General features: G+C 36.8%; 1 protein-coding gene across 1 annotated transcript in view; it reads left to right on the forward strand.

Moving 5' to 3' along the window:
* zcchc7 (zinc finger, CCHC domain containing 7) overlaps positions 1-14,070 on the forward strand; it is a 54,650-nt gene extending 40,580 nt beyond the window's left edge. The window contains exons 7-9 of the mRNA XM_084402274.1: positions 11,462-11,557; positions 12,799-12,916; positions 13,000-14,070. Coding sequence (XP_084258400.1) covers positions 11,462-11,557; positions 12,799-12,916; positions 13,000-13,577 — 792 coding nt within the window. The 3' untranslated portion in view covers positions 13,578-14,070. The remainder of the gene's footprint in view (positions 1-11,461; positions 11,558-12,798; positions 12,917-12,999) is intronic.
* The last annotated feature ends 1,088 nt before the right edge of the window (positions 14,071-15,158 follow it).

A 15,158-nucleotide genomic window follows, 5' to 3' on the forward strand; every position in this document is an offset into this window, starting at 1 on the left:
ACACGCGCAACTAGACACATTTTTTTCGACGGCTAGGTGTATTTAGCAGCGCACAACATAGCTTTTTATCACGGGTCTGAAGGGGGTACGGATTCCAGACCTTTTAAGAGGATATTGGTGAGCAATTACCATTTTTAAAACTCCTTTTTAAAATCCCCCCGTTCCACAAACTGATCAGCCTAGTAATCCTTTACACTGTAATGAAATTTAATTGAACCATTAGTATAAGTGAAATGTATTAGGAACATAGCATTCAAAGTTAACGATTTGCGCCATCCAACTCATTCTTTTAAAGAGAAAGTCAACGGCAATTAATAAAGAAAAGGTTTTGCCGTCATAAGAGATGAAGTGAACATTTTCGGGATTTTATTCAGTAATTCTGACACCACACGACCAAGCCAGAAATGGTCTGAAAACCTTATAACGAACATTTAATATTTCTTGTTCACTATAAAGGGTGTTATGCCGATAGATTGCACATTTAGTTGCACCTTATGCCATCAGGAGATAAAAAGGGCTAGAATCAGCCTGTTCAAATGTTTAAACAGGAAGCAAATACTGTATATAGTTTGTAAATGTCTACATAGATGTATATGTGTTGGTGTGATAGACATACAGCACCATCTACTGATATAGATGAGGCACTACAGCAGTGGAACATTGTTCTGGGCTTATGTGCATGATTTTGTGTGATCTAGCCATATTTCAAGGACAAAAAAATGGCTATAATATGTCCCCAGAAGATATTTTTTATTTATTAATATGGCATGCTTTCAAACTTTTCCATGAGATTTTTGCCTGGTATAAAATGGGCGAAACAAATAAACTTGCATCGAAGGAGGGCTAAGTCATATCTAGGGAAACGCTTGTAAGTGTCCCCACTGATTGCCAGGTAAACACACATATGAATGTGTGTGTGCCATTTGTGTAAATTGTATGACCACTTCTCTCTGGTGAAGAGGAACACTGTCCATGAGATACAGAGAAGGATCTGACACAGTTTATTTGGAGTATTTGTATCGATTCGACTCCCAAGGGAACAGCTCAGTGGAAATGTCAAAGCACAGCGCTCAGATAAAGCAGTTCTTTCTCATGTTGATGTTATGCTGCTGAGCTTTTTAAGAGTCTATGATTCCTGTGGAAGCGTCTGCAAAAAGCATGAGTTCAGGGTAAGGACGGTTTAAATCAATTGAGAAATTAATATGGATGAATATGTGCTTGTGAGCTTGAATTGAGGATTTGGTTTGCACGATTCTTTTGTTTTTGCAAGAAGTCTCTTATATGCGCAGCTTGCGAAGGCTGCATTCATTTGATCAAAAATACTGTAAAACAATAATATTGTGAAATATTGTAATATAACTGTTTTCTGTTTGAATATGTGATGGCAAAGCTGAATTTTCAGTGTCACATGATCCTTCAGAAATCATTCTAATACGCAGATTTGCTGCTCATGAAACATTTCCTATTATTATCAAAGTTGAAAACATTTGAGCTGCATAATGCTTTTGTGGAAACGTGAATCTTTTTTTTTTTTTTGTGAAAAGACCTTTACTGTCACTTTTTGGTCAGCTTAATGCATCATTGCTGAATAAAAATATGAATGTGTGTATGTGTGAATTGTAATCCAGCGAGATATAACATTTGCTGATCAATTTTATTCATTAATAGTCTCCCTTTTAATCTATCTCTTTCATATTATTATTATTTTTGTATACTGCTTTTCTGTTGATGATGGACTGACCATTGTGATTCACAAGTGTCATCATGCTATGTTGTGTGGTGTCGCCACCTGGGGGAAAAACTTCAAAATGCTGCAGTAGACATTTGTTTTGTAGCAGGCAGTATTGTGCTGTTTTCATCTCTTTCTTGTCTTCCTTGTTCTTCTGACTCATGTGTTGCGCTCATTGAAACTCATATAAGCTAAAGACAGGACATGGGCTTTCTTTATAAAGTAATTATTTAATTCCAGCTGTCAATTGAAGAGCTTTTTTGCCTTTTATCAAATGGGAAAGTGAAAATGCAACTGGTAATATTGGGAAAAAGAGGCAAGAAGATTCGAAATCGGTTCTCTCACACCTTCTACAGCACCTTCTGATTGTCTATGGTATTTTGATAACATTTATATGACAATGTCATGATGCAGAAATCTTAATTTAAGATAAATATAATGTCGTCTTTCTTTTGACTTTTGGAGTGTATTGTGAAATATGAATTATAATTTTTCCTTGAGCAGTTTGAATTTTTTTGATGCATCATGATATTATGACCTTTTTAGACACAAACTCCTCAATCACTGATACAAACACAGTGCTTACGCTCCCGTTTACTTTCTTTTTTTTCCCCTTCTGTCTCTCTCTTAAACTCTCAAAATCCACACACAGTCTCTCACTCCTCCGCTGGTTTGGACGATGGCTTCTGGTTATCAGTTGGAAGGCAGGCACAGAGTGTGTGTGTGTGTGGCATTGCATGACAGGCCAGGGGTCGATAGCATTACAAGGCGTGTGTGTATGGCCGCACATCCGTGTAAGTGTGTGTGTGTGCCTCTTGGCTGCCAGTTTCCTGTGTCTGCATTTGAATTACAAAAGCAAGAGGAGCTGGCATGAAAATAGAAAAAATGTTTATCTGTTAGCCTCTCTCGCCTCTACGTATACACACACTTCTTACTGAACACAGAGAGACGGGAGAGTAAACGGTCTGCAGCTGAGACCAGAAATGGGTCAGAGTGTCCTTCATAGCATTTATTTGCATCTTTTCATTTATGGAATATTTTGGCGTGAAACAAACATGAAAAAGAGGATGTTGACATAGCATTTGTACACAAGGGTATACGTTTCCAGATAAACCTACATACGGTTAATGTAAATAGCTGAAAAACTATTGTTCAGTTTAAATGTAGAAGAAATGGAAGATTGTTTTGATCTGTTTGTAAATCACATCACAGGAAAGCAGTGTACCTGCATGGAAAAGACTGAGCTACTGCAGCCCTGTCATGTCAATCATCACTTGTTTTCTGTCCGCTGTGCAGAAGAATCAACAATCAACATTTGAGCATGATACATCGATTCCTGTGATTGTGGTTCTGTGTATATACATTTAGGTCACCTCTATGCCATACTAAAATATTATGCCAGTGGATATGTACATGCAATGACAAGACCTGACATATAAGCTATTGCAAGAAGTTATAACATTCCAGGTTATACTGGGAATGTTATACATGTGCCATATTGGACATTATTTAATATATTTTATTGGTCAATATTGAATATATAGTGGGTATTTAAATATGCATACTCTTTTCCACTATTATTACATTTAGATTTTAGATTATCTTTGCTAACACTCACTTAAAATATAAAGCTTTAAAAACTCTAACTTCATTGTTAAATGTAAACTTTAGTAAATCTCTAAATATCATATTTTCGACCTGTACGTTATAATGTTGTAATGCCTAATTTTACTTTTAGCATTTGAAACGATTGATACAAAACCCGAATAGGATTTTAATATCAGCCATTTATCGGTTATTGGTCCACAGATGATCATAATTATTAGCTTGTTGGTATCGACCAGCATTTTTTTTTTTTTTATATCAGTGCATCCCTAATTATTACACTTAATTTTTTCCTAAAACTCATTAGATTGTGATGTGAATGGGAACTCGGGGAGATTCTGGATCCTCTTCTTCCAGCAAATTGAGCCCTGATCTGCTTCCATTTAACTTCCTCTCTCACTCTTTCTCTCACACACAGGCATAGGGGTAATTTGTAGTTTCTTAAAGGGATAGTTCACCCAAAAATGAAAATTCTGCCCAAACCCGTAAGACTTTCGTTCATCTTCGGAACACAAATGAAGGCTTTTCTAATGAAATCTGAGAGCTTTCTGTCCCTCCGTTGACAGTCTACGCAACTAACACTTTCAAGCCCCAGAAAGGTAGTAAAGACATCATTAAAGTAATTCAAAAAGTACTTCAGTGGTTTAACCTTAATGTTATGAAGAGATGCGAGAGCTTTATTTGTGGAAAAACAACAACATAATTGACCATTTTATTTATAAAATATTAATCTCCAGAGCGCGTGCACAAGAGCACCAGAACGTATGCATGTTTTGTTGACTCGAGAGCAGACGCTGTTGCATGAACACGCGTTGGAGATGTAATATTTAGTAAATAAAATGGTAAATTGTTTGGTAGCACTTATTTTAAGGTGATGTAGTTACATGTTACTATATGTACTTAATAGTAATAACAGTAAATTATGCATAATTACAAGTAACTAACCCTAAAGCTAACCCTAACTGTAACTCTATAGTGTAGTATTTAATTAATATTATTCAGTACTTATTTGAGCAAGTACACTGTAACTACATCACCTTAAAATATAGTGTGACCTTGTTTTTCTGTGCAAACAAAGCACTCTGGAGTCATTTGGATTACTTTAATGATGTCTTTAGACCTTTCTGGGGCTTGAAAGTGGTAGTTGCGTAGGCTGTCAATGGAGGGCCAGAAATCTCTCAGATTTAATTAGAAAGATCTTCATTTGTGTTCCGAAGATGATCAAAAGTCATACAGGTTTGGAACAACATGAGGTTGAGTAATTAATGACAGAATTAAACATTTTTGGTGAACTATCCCTTTAAGTTTCTTAATTCGTACTCTTCATTAGTCATGTCTAATGAGTGTTGTTTTTTGTGGGATGCTATATTTCCAATGCATTTCTGGAATGAAAATGGTGAACTTCTTCTTATGATTTCTATTTACCTTCATCCCTTTCCTGTCCTTCTGGGGGGCTCTCTAGATTTTTCTATTACGTATGCAAAATGCACCCCAAATCTCCCACCTCTCCCTAATCCACCAAGCACACAAAGACTGTTTACACTGTGTGTGCATGTTTGAATTGTGATTACACTGGGAACAGTTTAAATTTGATGTGGGTTTAAGGATTAAGGTTGTGTCCGCCTGTAGCCAAGGTGTGAGGTACTGTTGCCAGGATGTGCAATGTGTGTGTGTAAATGTGTGTTTTATTTGCTTAAACATGTGATTGTGTGGGCACAAGGACCGTTTTCTTTGAGGAGGCAAGGGAGGCGGTGCCTCTTAAAAACATTGAATGAGAAAATAATCAACAGTACAATAATAATACAAGAAATAATATGAAATATGAGAAGCAATATTGTGCAAAGCACTCATCTTTGTAACACTGTCCAACAGCAACATCAGCAGATGAGCTTTCAGAGAGAGGCAGCGTCTCTTTGGCCTCTCTTGAGCATTATGTTCTCATACTAGAAGCCCTGAAGCATGAGGGGAGAAACAGACATAAAGTCATGTGAGGGAAGCCAGTACATTCATATGTACTTCACTATGATTGGCTTACTGATCGCACAAGTATATCTCTGAGACGTCTATTTGATGTTGGCATATTTTTTAGAGTGTTTGCTCATCTGCAATACGTCTATGGACGTTTCCTGTCATATAGACATTTAAAAAGACATCTTTAAGATGTTTAAGATTTACAAAGTATGTAAAACTGCTTTTTCTAATGCCGGGGACACACTTAACGACTAGCTGAAACGATCTAAGACTGAACTGAACACACTTTCAGACTGTTTCCCACAACTGGAGCAGATTTTAAACACCGACTGAACGCGACTTGGCACGTTTGGGCATGATCAGTCGTAAGTATCAAATTACAGTCATAATCGGCCTTACAGTCGTTAAGTGTGTCCTCGGCTTAAGATGTTTTTACACCGCAGATGCTTTCCAAAATCAAGAGATCTTTAGCAGACATCTTACAGATGTACCTGACCTATCATGATTGGAACCAGTCCGTAAATCAGCCTGAATTGGTCAAACTTTTGTAGTTGGTTTTAATAAATATAGTGTTTGTTGCTTGTTGATAGTGTAAGGCCTTGTCCACGCCTTGTTTTTCGTTAGAAACGCATCTTTTTCTCTCCATTTTGGCCTTCCGTCTACACTGAGACAGCGTTTTTATTATCGAAAACAGCTTTTTGAAAACGCTCTCCAAAGTGGATGAAATGCTGTTTTCGCGTTGTAGAGTGGATTGTGAAAAACAGAGGTATTTAAAAATGATGCATGTTTAGTCATGTGACGTATATCGAATCGATAGATATGTATGTTTATACCGCCATGTGCTATTCACTTTCACACAGCTAAAGATATGCTACTTTCCACACTCTTCATATCACAGTCCTGCAAAGATGGCAGAAAAATGTACTCTCAACTGCTTTCATGTTTTGCTGCAGGACAGCACTTGTGTTTTAGACCAAACATATAATGGTGAGTGAGTGCATCCTGGGCGCATCAGTGAATGGTGAGATATTTTGCTAAATAAAATGATCCTGCCAGAGGAATTGCCTGATATTATGACTTGTTCTGTCTGTATCATCTCAGTGAGCGTTTATGAGGTTTTACGCATATGCAAATTCAAGGTGAATTTAGCGTTTTTCGACATTTCAGTGTGGACGAGAAACTTTTGGAAAACACTAGTGTGAACGGAGAGCGTCTTGAAACACAACACCGGTTTCAAATGTATCTTTGAGTAATGTAGACGTAGCCTAAAATATAGGCTGTTCAATTAACCCAGAAACGGTGTAAACAAATCAAACAATCAAAGTCAGAACATGAATTTATATAGCATTAAATGCTCTTCCTTGACCAGAATAATCAGTTTGACTTGAATCTAATTTAATTTACATAATAAATAACATAAAATCTTTCTTTTTTTTTATCTTAAAACTTTGTGTATTTTCAGTTCTAATTTTCATTGTGGTAATGTTTTTTCTCCATTTTTCATTGCTTTCACTAGAAATCTTTTAGCAAATTGACAAATGCAAATATTCCATGCACACTGAAAAAAAAAAGAAAAAAAAAAGCAACATTGGTTGTCAGACATTTACCATAAAAAATACAGACAATGTAAATTTACACAATTTATAACTGTATATTTCATTATGTTATATAATATTAATATAGCTAAATCTGCTTTTACCTTTAAAATGCGACTAATAACCACCAAAATAATACAGGTGACACAATAGAAAGCCATATGATAAATCAGAGTTCATGGTGTTATGGGTCACACAGTGACTAACACACACAAGACTAAAATAATGCTATAAATATAAACAGAAATTGTAACACCCTAATGTTTATAATCGATAACAAGTATAAGAAACAAAACCATTTAAATAATATGTGTGTCACATAGGGATTTTTTTAATACAGTTTTTCACCGCACGTTATATGGTAATATGGTACTTGCAATAAATACAACAAAATAACATATAATGTGACGGTAAACGTTTACAATTTTTCATCTTATATGGTCAGGTAACCAATTAAACTGTTTTTACTGTAGCATTTTTTTTTTTATTTGACAAATATTTTTACAGTATAGTTTTTCAATAAATATAAAGTCATAAAAGCTGCATACTGTTTACAAATGAAATATAGCATGTCACACTGTAGGATGCAACTTGTCACTGCTTGAAATTTAATGTTAACTCACTAAATAGTACAGTAGTAGTGAGGGATGTTGTAAGATTTTGAAGCTGCAAACAAGATTCACTTTAAAATAGCATAAACCAAAAATCTATGGGTGGAAAAAATGGTATTTCAGGTTCTTTTTTTTCTTTTTTTAACTGAAAAATGTGGTATAGATATTTGGGTCTATGAATTCAGTTTTGCAAGGTCGTGTGTGTGTGTGTGTGTGTGTGTGTGTGTGTGTGAGAATATGCTCTGTGACTCTTGGCCCTGAAACACAAACATATCAGAGGCCACCCTCTGCCCCGATAATCCTTTCAGATAGAGGTGATACACACACACTAAAGAGAGGTAATTAATAGTGCCACAGAGCAGCTCTTATGCACAGAGAATCGGATGAAGGAGGGGTCGCCCTGTCGTCTTTTTTTCTTTTCTTTCCCCTGTCAGTCTTCCTCCCTTTTCCGGCACATTCGAGCACGAGTGTGATAACAGAAGCTCAAGGTCAGGGGAGGGGGGCACAGCGTAGGTGTGACGGTGGGGAGAGTCTTCCTAAACACCAATTTGCATGAGATATCAGCAAGAATGAAAAAATGTAGAGAAAGAAAAATAGATGGATAGTGAAGGTACAGTATAGATGAACCGAGAGAGAAAGAGGTTGAAGGACAAGGAGACGAAAGATCAACCTAAAGATCAGAAGGTAATGAGTAAGAAGGATCATAAGAAACACTGGTGGAGAACGGGAAGTTTAAAAGCAGGAATGTGGAAAACTGGTTAAAATGAATTTCCCAAGTCTACAGGAAAAAAAAGAGAGAAACCCCAAAATAATCCAAAAACTCAAAAGAAATATACGTCTTTCTTTTGAGTTGTCCTCACTGTTTGCACATGACAACAAACAAACCAGTACAGTCCAGTTTGTGAACAAATGACTTGTATGAGATGATTCTTTTTGAATGAATCAGTTATAAAGATGTTGGATCTGATGAGAGATCTGTTTGAACCCGTCTAGCGACTCATTCACTGACTCGTCTGGTGTTGATCCTGACTCGCTGGACCACAAGTCTTTGATTTTGCCATGCTGATGCTTAGCTCAAAAATGTAAAGAACTGTTATGTGTGCTTAAGACTTCTAGCATTTAAATCTAATTATTGTCTATTTCTAATTATTGAGTGGTTTTTTCATATGGGAGCAAGTAGAAAAGAGATACACTACTGTTCAAAAGTTTGGGGTTGGTAAGATTTTTTAAAATATATATAATATTTATGTAATATTTTAGAAATAATTTTTAAAGAAATGTCTTATGCTCACCCATTTAATTGATTTTTTTTATATATATATTATTACAATTTATTAAATATGTTAAAACTGTTTTCTATGTAAATATATTTTGAAGTGTAATTTATTCCTGTGATCTTTATGATCCTTTAGAAATCATTCTAGGATGCTGATTTGGTGCTCAAGAAACATTTCTTAACATTTTCAATGTTGAAAACCATTATGCTGCTTAATATTTTTGTGAAAACCATGATATATTTTTCACTTTAAAATAGCATAAACCATAAATTATTTTTTATGTTTTAATATATTTTGTTCTGTAGAAGGTTAAAAAGAACTGCATTTATTTTAAATAGAATTTTTTTGTAGCATTATAAATGTTTTTACTGTCACTTTTCATCAATTTAACAATCATCTGAATAAAAGTATTAATAAAAAAAACTTTTGAACTGTATATGTAGTCTACATTCAGACATTTTTCTGAGTTTTTTTGCTGGTGTTCTCCTCAGGGTTAAATTTTTCAAAAAGAAAAACGTTAGTATCCCAATAATGGTAATTAAAAATTAAAACCAATAAATTTCGATTCCCATCATAAGTTGGTGCTTTCTAGGGTGTTCTAGGTGTGGATGCTTATTGGCCCAGGTCAAAAGAAGGCTCCAAGTTTCTCATTAATTCCTCCTTCAAAGTCTATGGGATTTCTTATTCTTACCCATTTCTCACATCCACCAGGCAATCCATCGCTTGGAGAAGTAACAGCATATCTCTCCTCAATAAGCCAAATGAACCGAGGTGTCAAGCACATACAGTACTGGACGAGTTACACTGAAGTATAATACTTAGAGTAAAGGGTTTGACCAAAACTCTATGTATGAGCAATAGTGATGCTTGATTAGCAAATATACCTAATAAAGGCCAGTGGAAGGCAAACCGTGCCGTGAGTTTGGGGGGTTAGAGAGAGCGAGTGAGTGAGCGAGCGACGGAGAGGGAGAAGGGTGGGTGTCTGGGGGGGTAACCGGTGGTGTCTTTGTGATGGAGATGGAGCAGTCTCCAGCGCTGAGCTGATAATGACCAACGGTTCTAATAGCATTCACCCCTCCACCCTTTAACCACTCAAGCGGAAAACGGACAGAAAGGAAGAGAGAGAGTGTGTGGAACGGAGGAAGATATGTTTAAAATATGACGTAGTGGGACCGCGTGTGTCCTGGCTTATTGAAAATGCGTGTATATGAGTGTGTGTATGTCTCGACGCCCCCTTGAGGAGACATTAAAAGACAATATGTGTGTAGTTTTCGGGCACGACGCACACACACGCACACAAACATGCTCGCACCAGTCAGCTTACCCTCTTTATCGTGCTGTATTTACGGAGGGCGATGGAGCGTGAAACGCCTTTGGGCTCCCCGGGACCAGATGGAGAAACACACACACATACACACACTCCAAAGGCGGCCTTATCACCAGCGCATTACTGGGATTTGTTGATACCCTCGGTAATCACTCCCTTATATCACCTCAAAGAAAAGGAAAATATACAGATTATATGAATGTCTGTGAGAAAAAGTGGGAGGAGGAGACAGTGGATGATGGGAGAAAGAGAGAGTGAATGGGGGTCATCATTCACTAGCGAGATGGGAAATGTAAGTGAGGTTTATAATAACAGAACCGAGTGAAAGGAATTGAGTGAAGTAGAGTAATATAACGCAGGTAGTCGGCTACCGCTGACATACACACGCTCACAAAGGGCACAGCTGAGAGGCCGAGGCGCATTCACACACTTGACATGAGCGTGTTGTATTCTTGTGTGTGTTTAGTGAGTGTTCTGGTAGTGGTTGTGCCCAAATTCATGTCACCCTAATTGGAGGTTTCTTAACCTGACTGCTTGTTAGCTTGTCACACAGTAGATGCCTTTGTTACAAAGGGTTTGTTATTATGAGCATAGTAGCCTGCTACAAGACGTTCGCAGAATGTCAGAGCTGCTCTTTTCCACACTATGAAAGCATGACCAGGGACTGTCAAAAGTGACCTATAATGTATATTAGCAAAATTGTCCGATTGACTCGTTCATTGTTGGGAAAAAAGCAGAGATGGTTTTGCAACACAGGAGTATGAGTAAATAATGACAGAATGTGTATTTTTCTGTTAATTATCCCTTTGCATCAGTGGTTCTCAACCAGGGGCTCTCGGCAAACTTTCAAGAGGGCCTCAAGATGACTTAAAATTATTTAAAATAAGTTGAATTGCAAAATAAGCAATTAAATTCATTTTTCAAGAACCAGGGTTCCCACCGGATATACGATGAAGCCTATAAATGTGTGATTTCTAGACCAGGAAAAGTCAAGTAAATTGATAATGAATATAGATTTTTCTAGTAATGCCAAGCTTGAAATTGTGAGAAAACATAAGTAAGGCAAAATTGTTTTGAAAAAAATAAATCGAGGAAATATTGTTGTGGAAAATGGGCGGCGTTGGAGTCAAGAAGGTTGAGAACCACTATTTGAAATGGTACAATACTGAGTGTGAATGAAGAAACGGCTTCACTGTTTTTCTTTTGACAGACTGTAAATACAAGAGAGTACTTTGGTGCACTTTTGTCAGTCGAGGCGGTCAAACTCTCTTTTAAAGATTTCGGCAGTGTCATTATTTTGGTCATTTGCTAATCATTCTCCCTTTGCTCTGTTTGTTTCTCTGTAGACCACTTTGGGACCTCTCAACAAGTCCAGTGATCCAGAGGCCTGCAGGAAACCTGCCTACTGTTATAACTGCTCTAAGAGAGGACACTTTGGGCATGTAAGTGGATTGGCCTCATCCGTGGGCCATCACATGGGTGTGCTGATGTTGTGATGTTTTGCCACTTTTGCTTTCTGCAATGGATAACAACCACAACAACCCCTAAGCAAAACTTATATACAGCATTTCCACACACAAACTAAATGAAAACCCCTGCTTGACACCTGTGCCGGCCCCTCATCATTTCACACTGCTCTGTTTGTCATACTTAAACCAATTGACAACATTTTCCAAATATGTGATTTACAAAAATTCTTACTCTGTGTACAAATCTTTTTGGCATTATGTTATCTTCATATACAACATGCTAATGCTCTGCTAACAATATTAAAACTAAAGTATACAGTGTGTGCATGGTTACTATAAAAGTTGATATTCTGATCTTTTTTTTCCTAAGCACATTTTAATAATTCCAAACCACATCAATCTTAATAATAGAAATTGCTAAATTAAGCCATGACCAAAGGACAAGAAATGTTTATTGGGGCAGCAGCGTCACCCAAAAAACAGGTTGAGAAGAAAATATATTAATTGTAAAAGACTTTAAGAATTAAGGTAAAGAATTAGGTGTGAAACCATCAGGAACCGTTTAGTCTCCAGTTCCACCGTTTTCCGGAACTGCATCCTGTAAAGGAAAACCTGCTTAATAACAATGCACATGTAAATATATAAGGCGTTTTTCCACCTCCAGCCCTTGTTAATAATTATATGTAACTTATAAATGATTATATACACTAGAAGTAGTTATTAAGATTGATGTGGTTTGGAATTGGTAAAATGTTGTTTGAAAAATATATGATATATTGACTTGCATAATTCTTATGCACACACTGTATTCACTACCGTTCAAAAGTTTGAGATATAAAGATATAGCCTACATTTATTTAGCAAGAGTGCATTAAATTTATAAAGTGACAGTAAAGACTTTTACATTGTTACAAAACATCAATACTGTTCTTTTGAACATTGATCATCAAAGGATCCTAAAAAAAAATTATTAGCTTCCACAAAAATATTAAGCAGCATAACCATTTTTAACATTGATAATAAAAAGAAATTTTTTAAGCATCAAATCAGCATATTGAAATGGTTTCTGAAGGATCATGTGACACTGAAAACTGGAGAATTGATGCTGAAAATCACAGGAATAAATTACTTTTTAAAATATAATCAAATATAAAAAAATTTAAGTAATGAAATTACTTAATAATGTGAGGTTTTAAAGAGTGTGTTTTCTGCAGGAATGCTCTCAGAGGAGAATGTATAACGGGACGTATCCCACCCTGCCCATGATTACTTATTATGACACAACAAAGGACATCAATTGCCGGGAGCACAGACTAAAAAAGAAGGCCAGAGGTTTGTTGGAAACTTTTAGATTAGTTGTATTGATAGACACTGATCAAACTGATCAGATATAAGGACATGCGTTTCTCTTACAGATCTTCAGGATGCCGGATTGATGTCCACTGACGGAGGCGGTTTTACATCTACCCCTCAACCGCCCAGGAAGAAACAAAAAACCAGCCACAAACAGTCTCCGTACCCACACAACACTCACACAAACAACCAGCACACACCGAAGAGACGCGTCGCACACACCCCCAATCATCATCAACAAGCGCACCAACACTTGAGTGTCAAGCAGAACTCACAAACACCAGGGAGCCACGGCAAAGGCAAGTTTATACCACAGCAGCAAAGCCAGAAGGAAGCCAAAAAGAAGAAAAAGAAAAAATCTTCGGTTGTAATTATAGATGAAGATGCAGACTTTCCTCGAGGTGGCAAAAAGGGCCCTCACTGTACAGGGTTTTTTTCGTCTCCCCGGAAAGCCAATATGAAGCTGAAAAAGGCCTTTGGAATAGAAAAGAACAATAAAAAGAAACCGGAAACAACAACGAAAAAGAAGGAGAGGAAATTGAAAAAGAGACAAAAAAAAGCAGCGAACGATTCTTCCATGTATCCATCTGATGAAAACCTTTTTCAAATTAAACAAAGAAAGGTTAAAAAACGTTCCTAAAAATGCCAGAGCATGTGAATATGACTTCAGATGATTCTATCACCAATACTGGCTAGTTGGTTTTGGTCCGTCTTCTTCCATCCACGTTTTCATGTACAGTATTAGAACTTTTTTAGGATTGTTCTTGGAAAACGAATCAATGCAAATAAGCCCCTCTTGCCCAAATACAATCAAAGTGCTGTTGAATATTGTGAATGTTAAATTGATCACATCTCATTTTAGAGGGAAAACAAATGAATATTGAAATTGCACATTCACGGTGTCAGTGTTTGGTGCGTTTCACTTTCACAGAATTGTAAAAGACCTATTAATTGCTTGGCTGCATTACACAATGTTTTTCATGTACTAAACCGACATTAAAAAGTGCTTAGTTTAGCAAACATCAGTTTTTTTAGTGACAGGTGTCCTGCTTCTACATGACGAGTTCTCTCATTTTATGTACATGCCGAGATCTGTAACACCATGATTAAATTAAAGTCTGTTTGTTTTGATATCCTGTTTGAGATCTTTTGTATTAACGTCTATTTTAAAGGTGCGATAGGTGATCTGGGAAATGCTCATTTTAGCCTGCTAGCATTGTAAGCATTACGATCCTGCAAATCGCCGTCCAAAGCCGCGCCTCCTCCAAAACACGTGAGCGCGCACAGACCAGAAGCGAGAAGACCAGAGACAACATTGGATTACGTCATGTGTCATTCACCGGTGAGAAAACTTTACAGTACAGTGAGTAACAGTACTAACGAATATAAATGACTGTTTGCCTGCCATTCTCTCTCTGTCTACACAGCGCACGTTAACGCGTTGATGATGTATGATGTCTGCGTGAACAAGCTGTGCAGTGGTATGCAAACACACGTTGACTGACAGGCAGTGGTGGAATGTAACGAAGTAAAAATACTTCGTTACTTTACTTAAGTACATTTTTCACGTATCTGTACTTTACTTAAGTAGAATCAGTAGTGCATACTTTTGACTTTTACTTCGTTACTTTTTGCAGCAATTATTATACTTTCTACTCCACTACATTTCTACAACGTTTCGTTACATTTTCGTTACATTTTCTGATCAGTTTTTCCCCTTGCCAAAACAGGGATTGAAAAAAATCTCCATGTTTTCGGTGCTGACGCGTTCATGTAACATGCAACTGTGGCGCTGCCAATAAAGCTGTCACAAAGAACTGGCAAAAGTAATGATTATGAATATGTAAAATATAACAAGGAGACATTTTAATTGATGCTGACGCGCGATCTTTGCAGTGAACGCGCCAGAGAGAAATGCACATTTCATACGGATTAGGCCTACATGCAGAAAACAGTCTGTTTTCTTTCGTTTTGAATTGTTCTGTTTAAAAGTACACATTTCAAGTTTTCTATATATATCTATATATATATATATATATATATATATATATATCTATATATATATTCACGCGGGCGCGTGAACTGGTGAAACTCATGAACCGAAACTCAGGTCTGTACTTGCCTCACAGACCTGAGTTTCGGTTCATGAGTTTCACCAGTTCACGCGCCCGCGCCTCCGTGTCCTGATCTATTTTCTGCTATATTTACTTATTTATTAAAT

The sequence above is a fragment of the Rutilus rutilus genome, assembly GCF_951802725.1.
Source record: "Rutilus rutilus genome assembly, chromosome: 2".
Classification (NCBI taxonomy): domain Eukaryota; kingdom Metazoa; phylum Chordata; class Actinopteri; order Cypriniformes; family Leuciscidae; genus Rutilus; species Rutilus rutilus.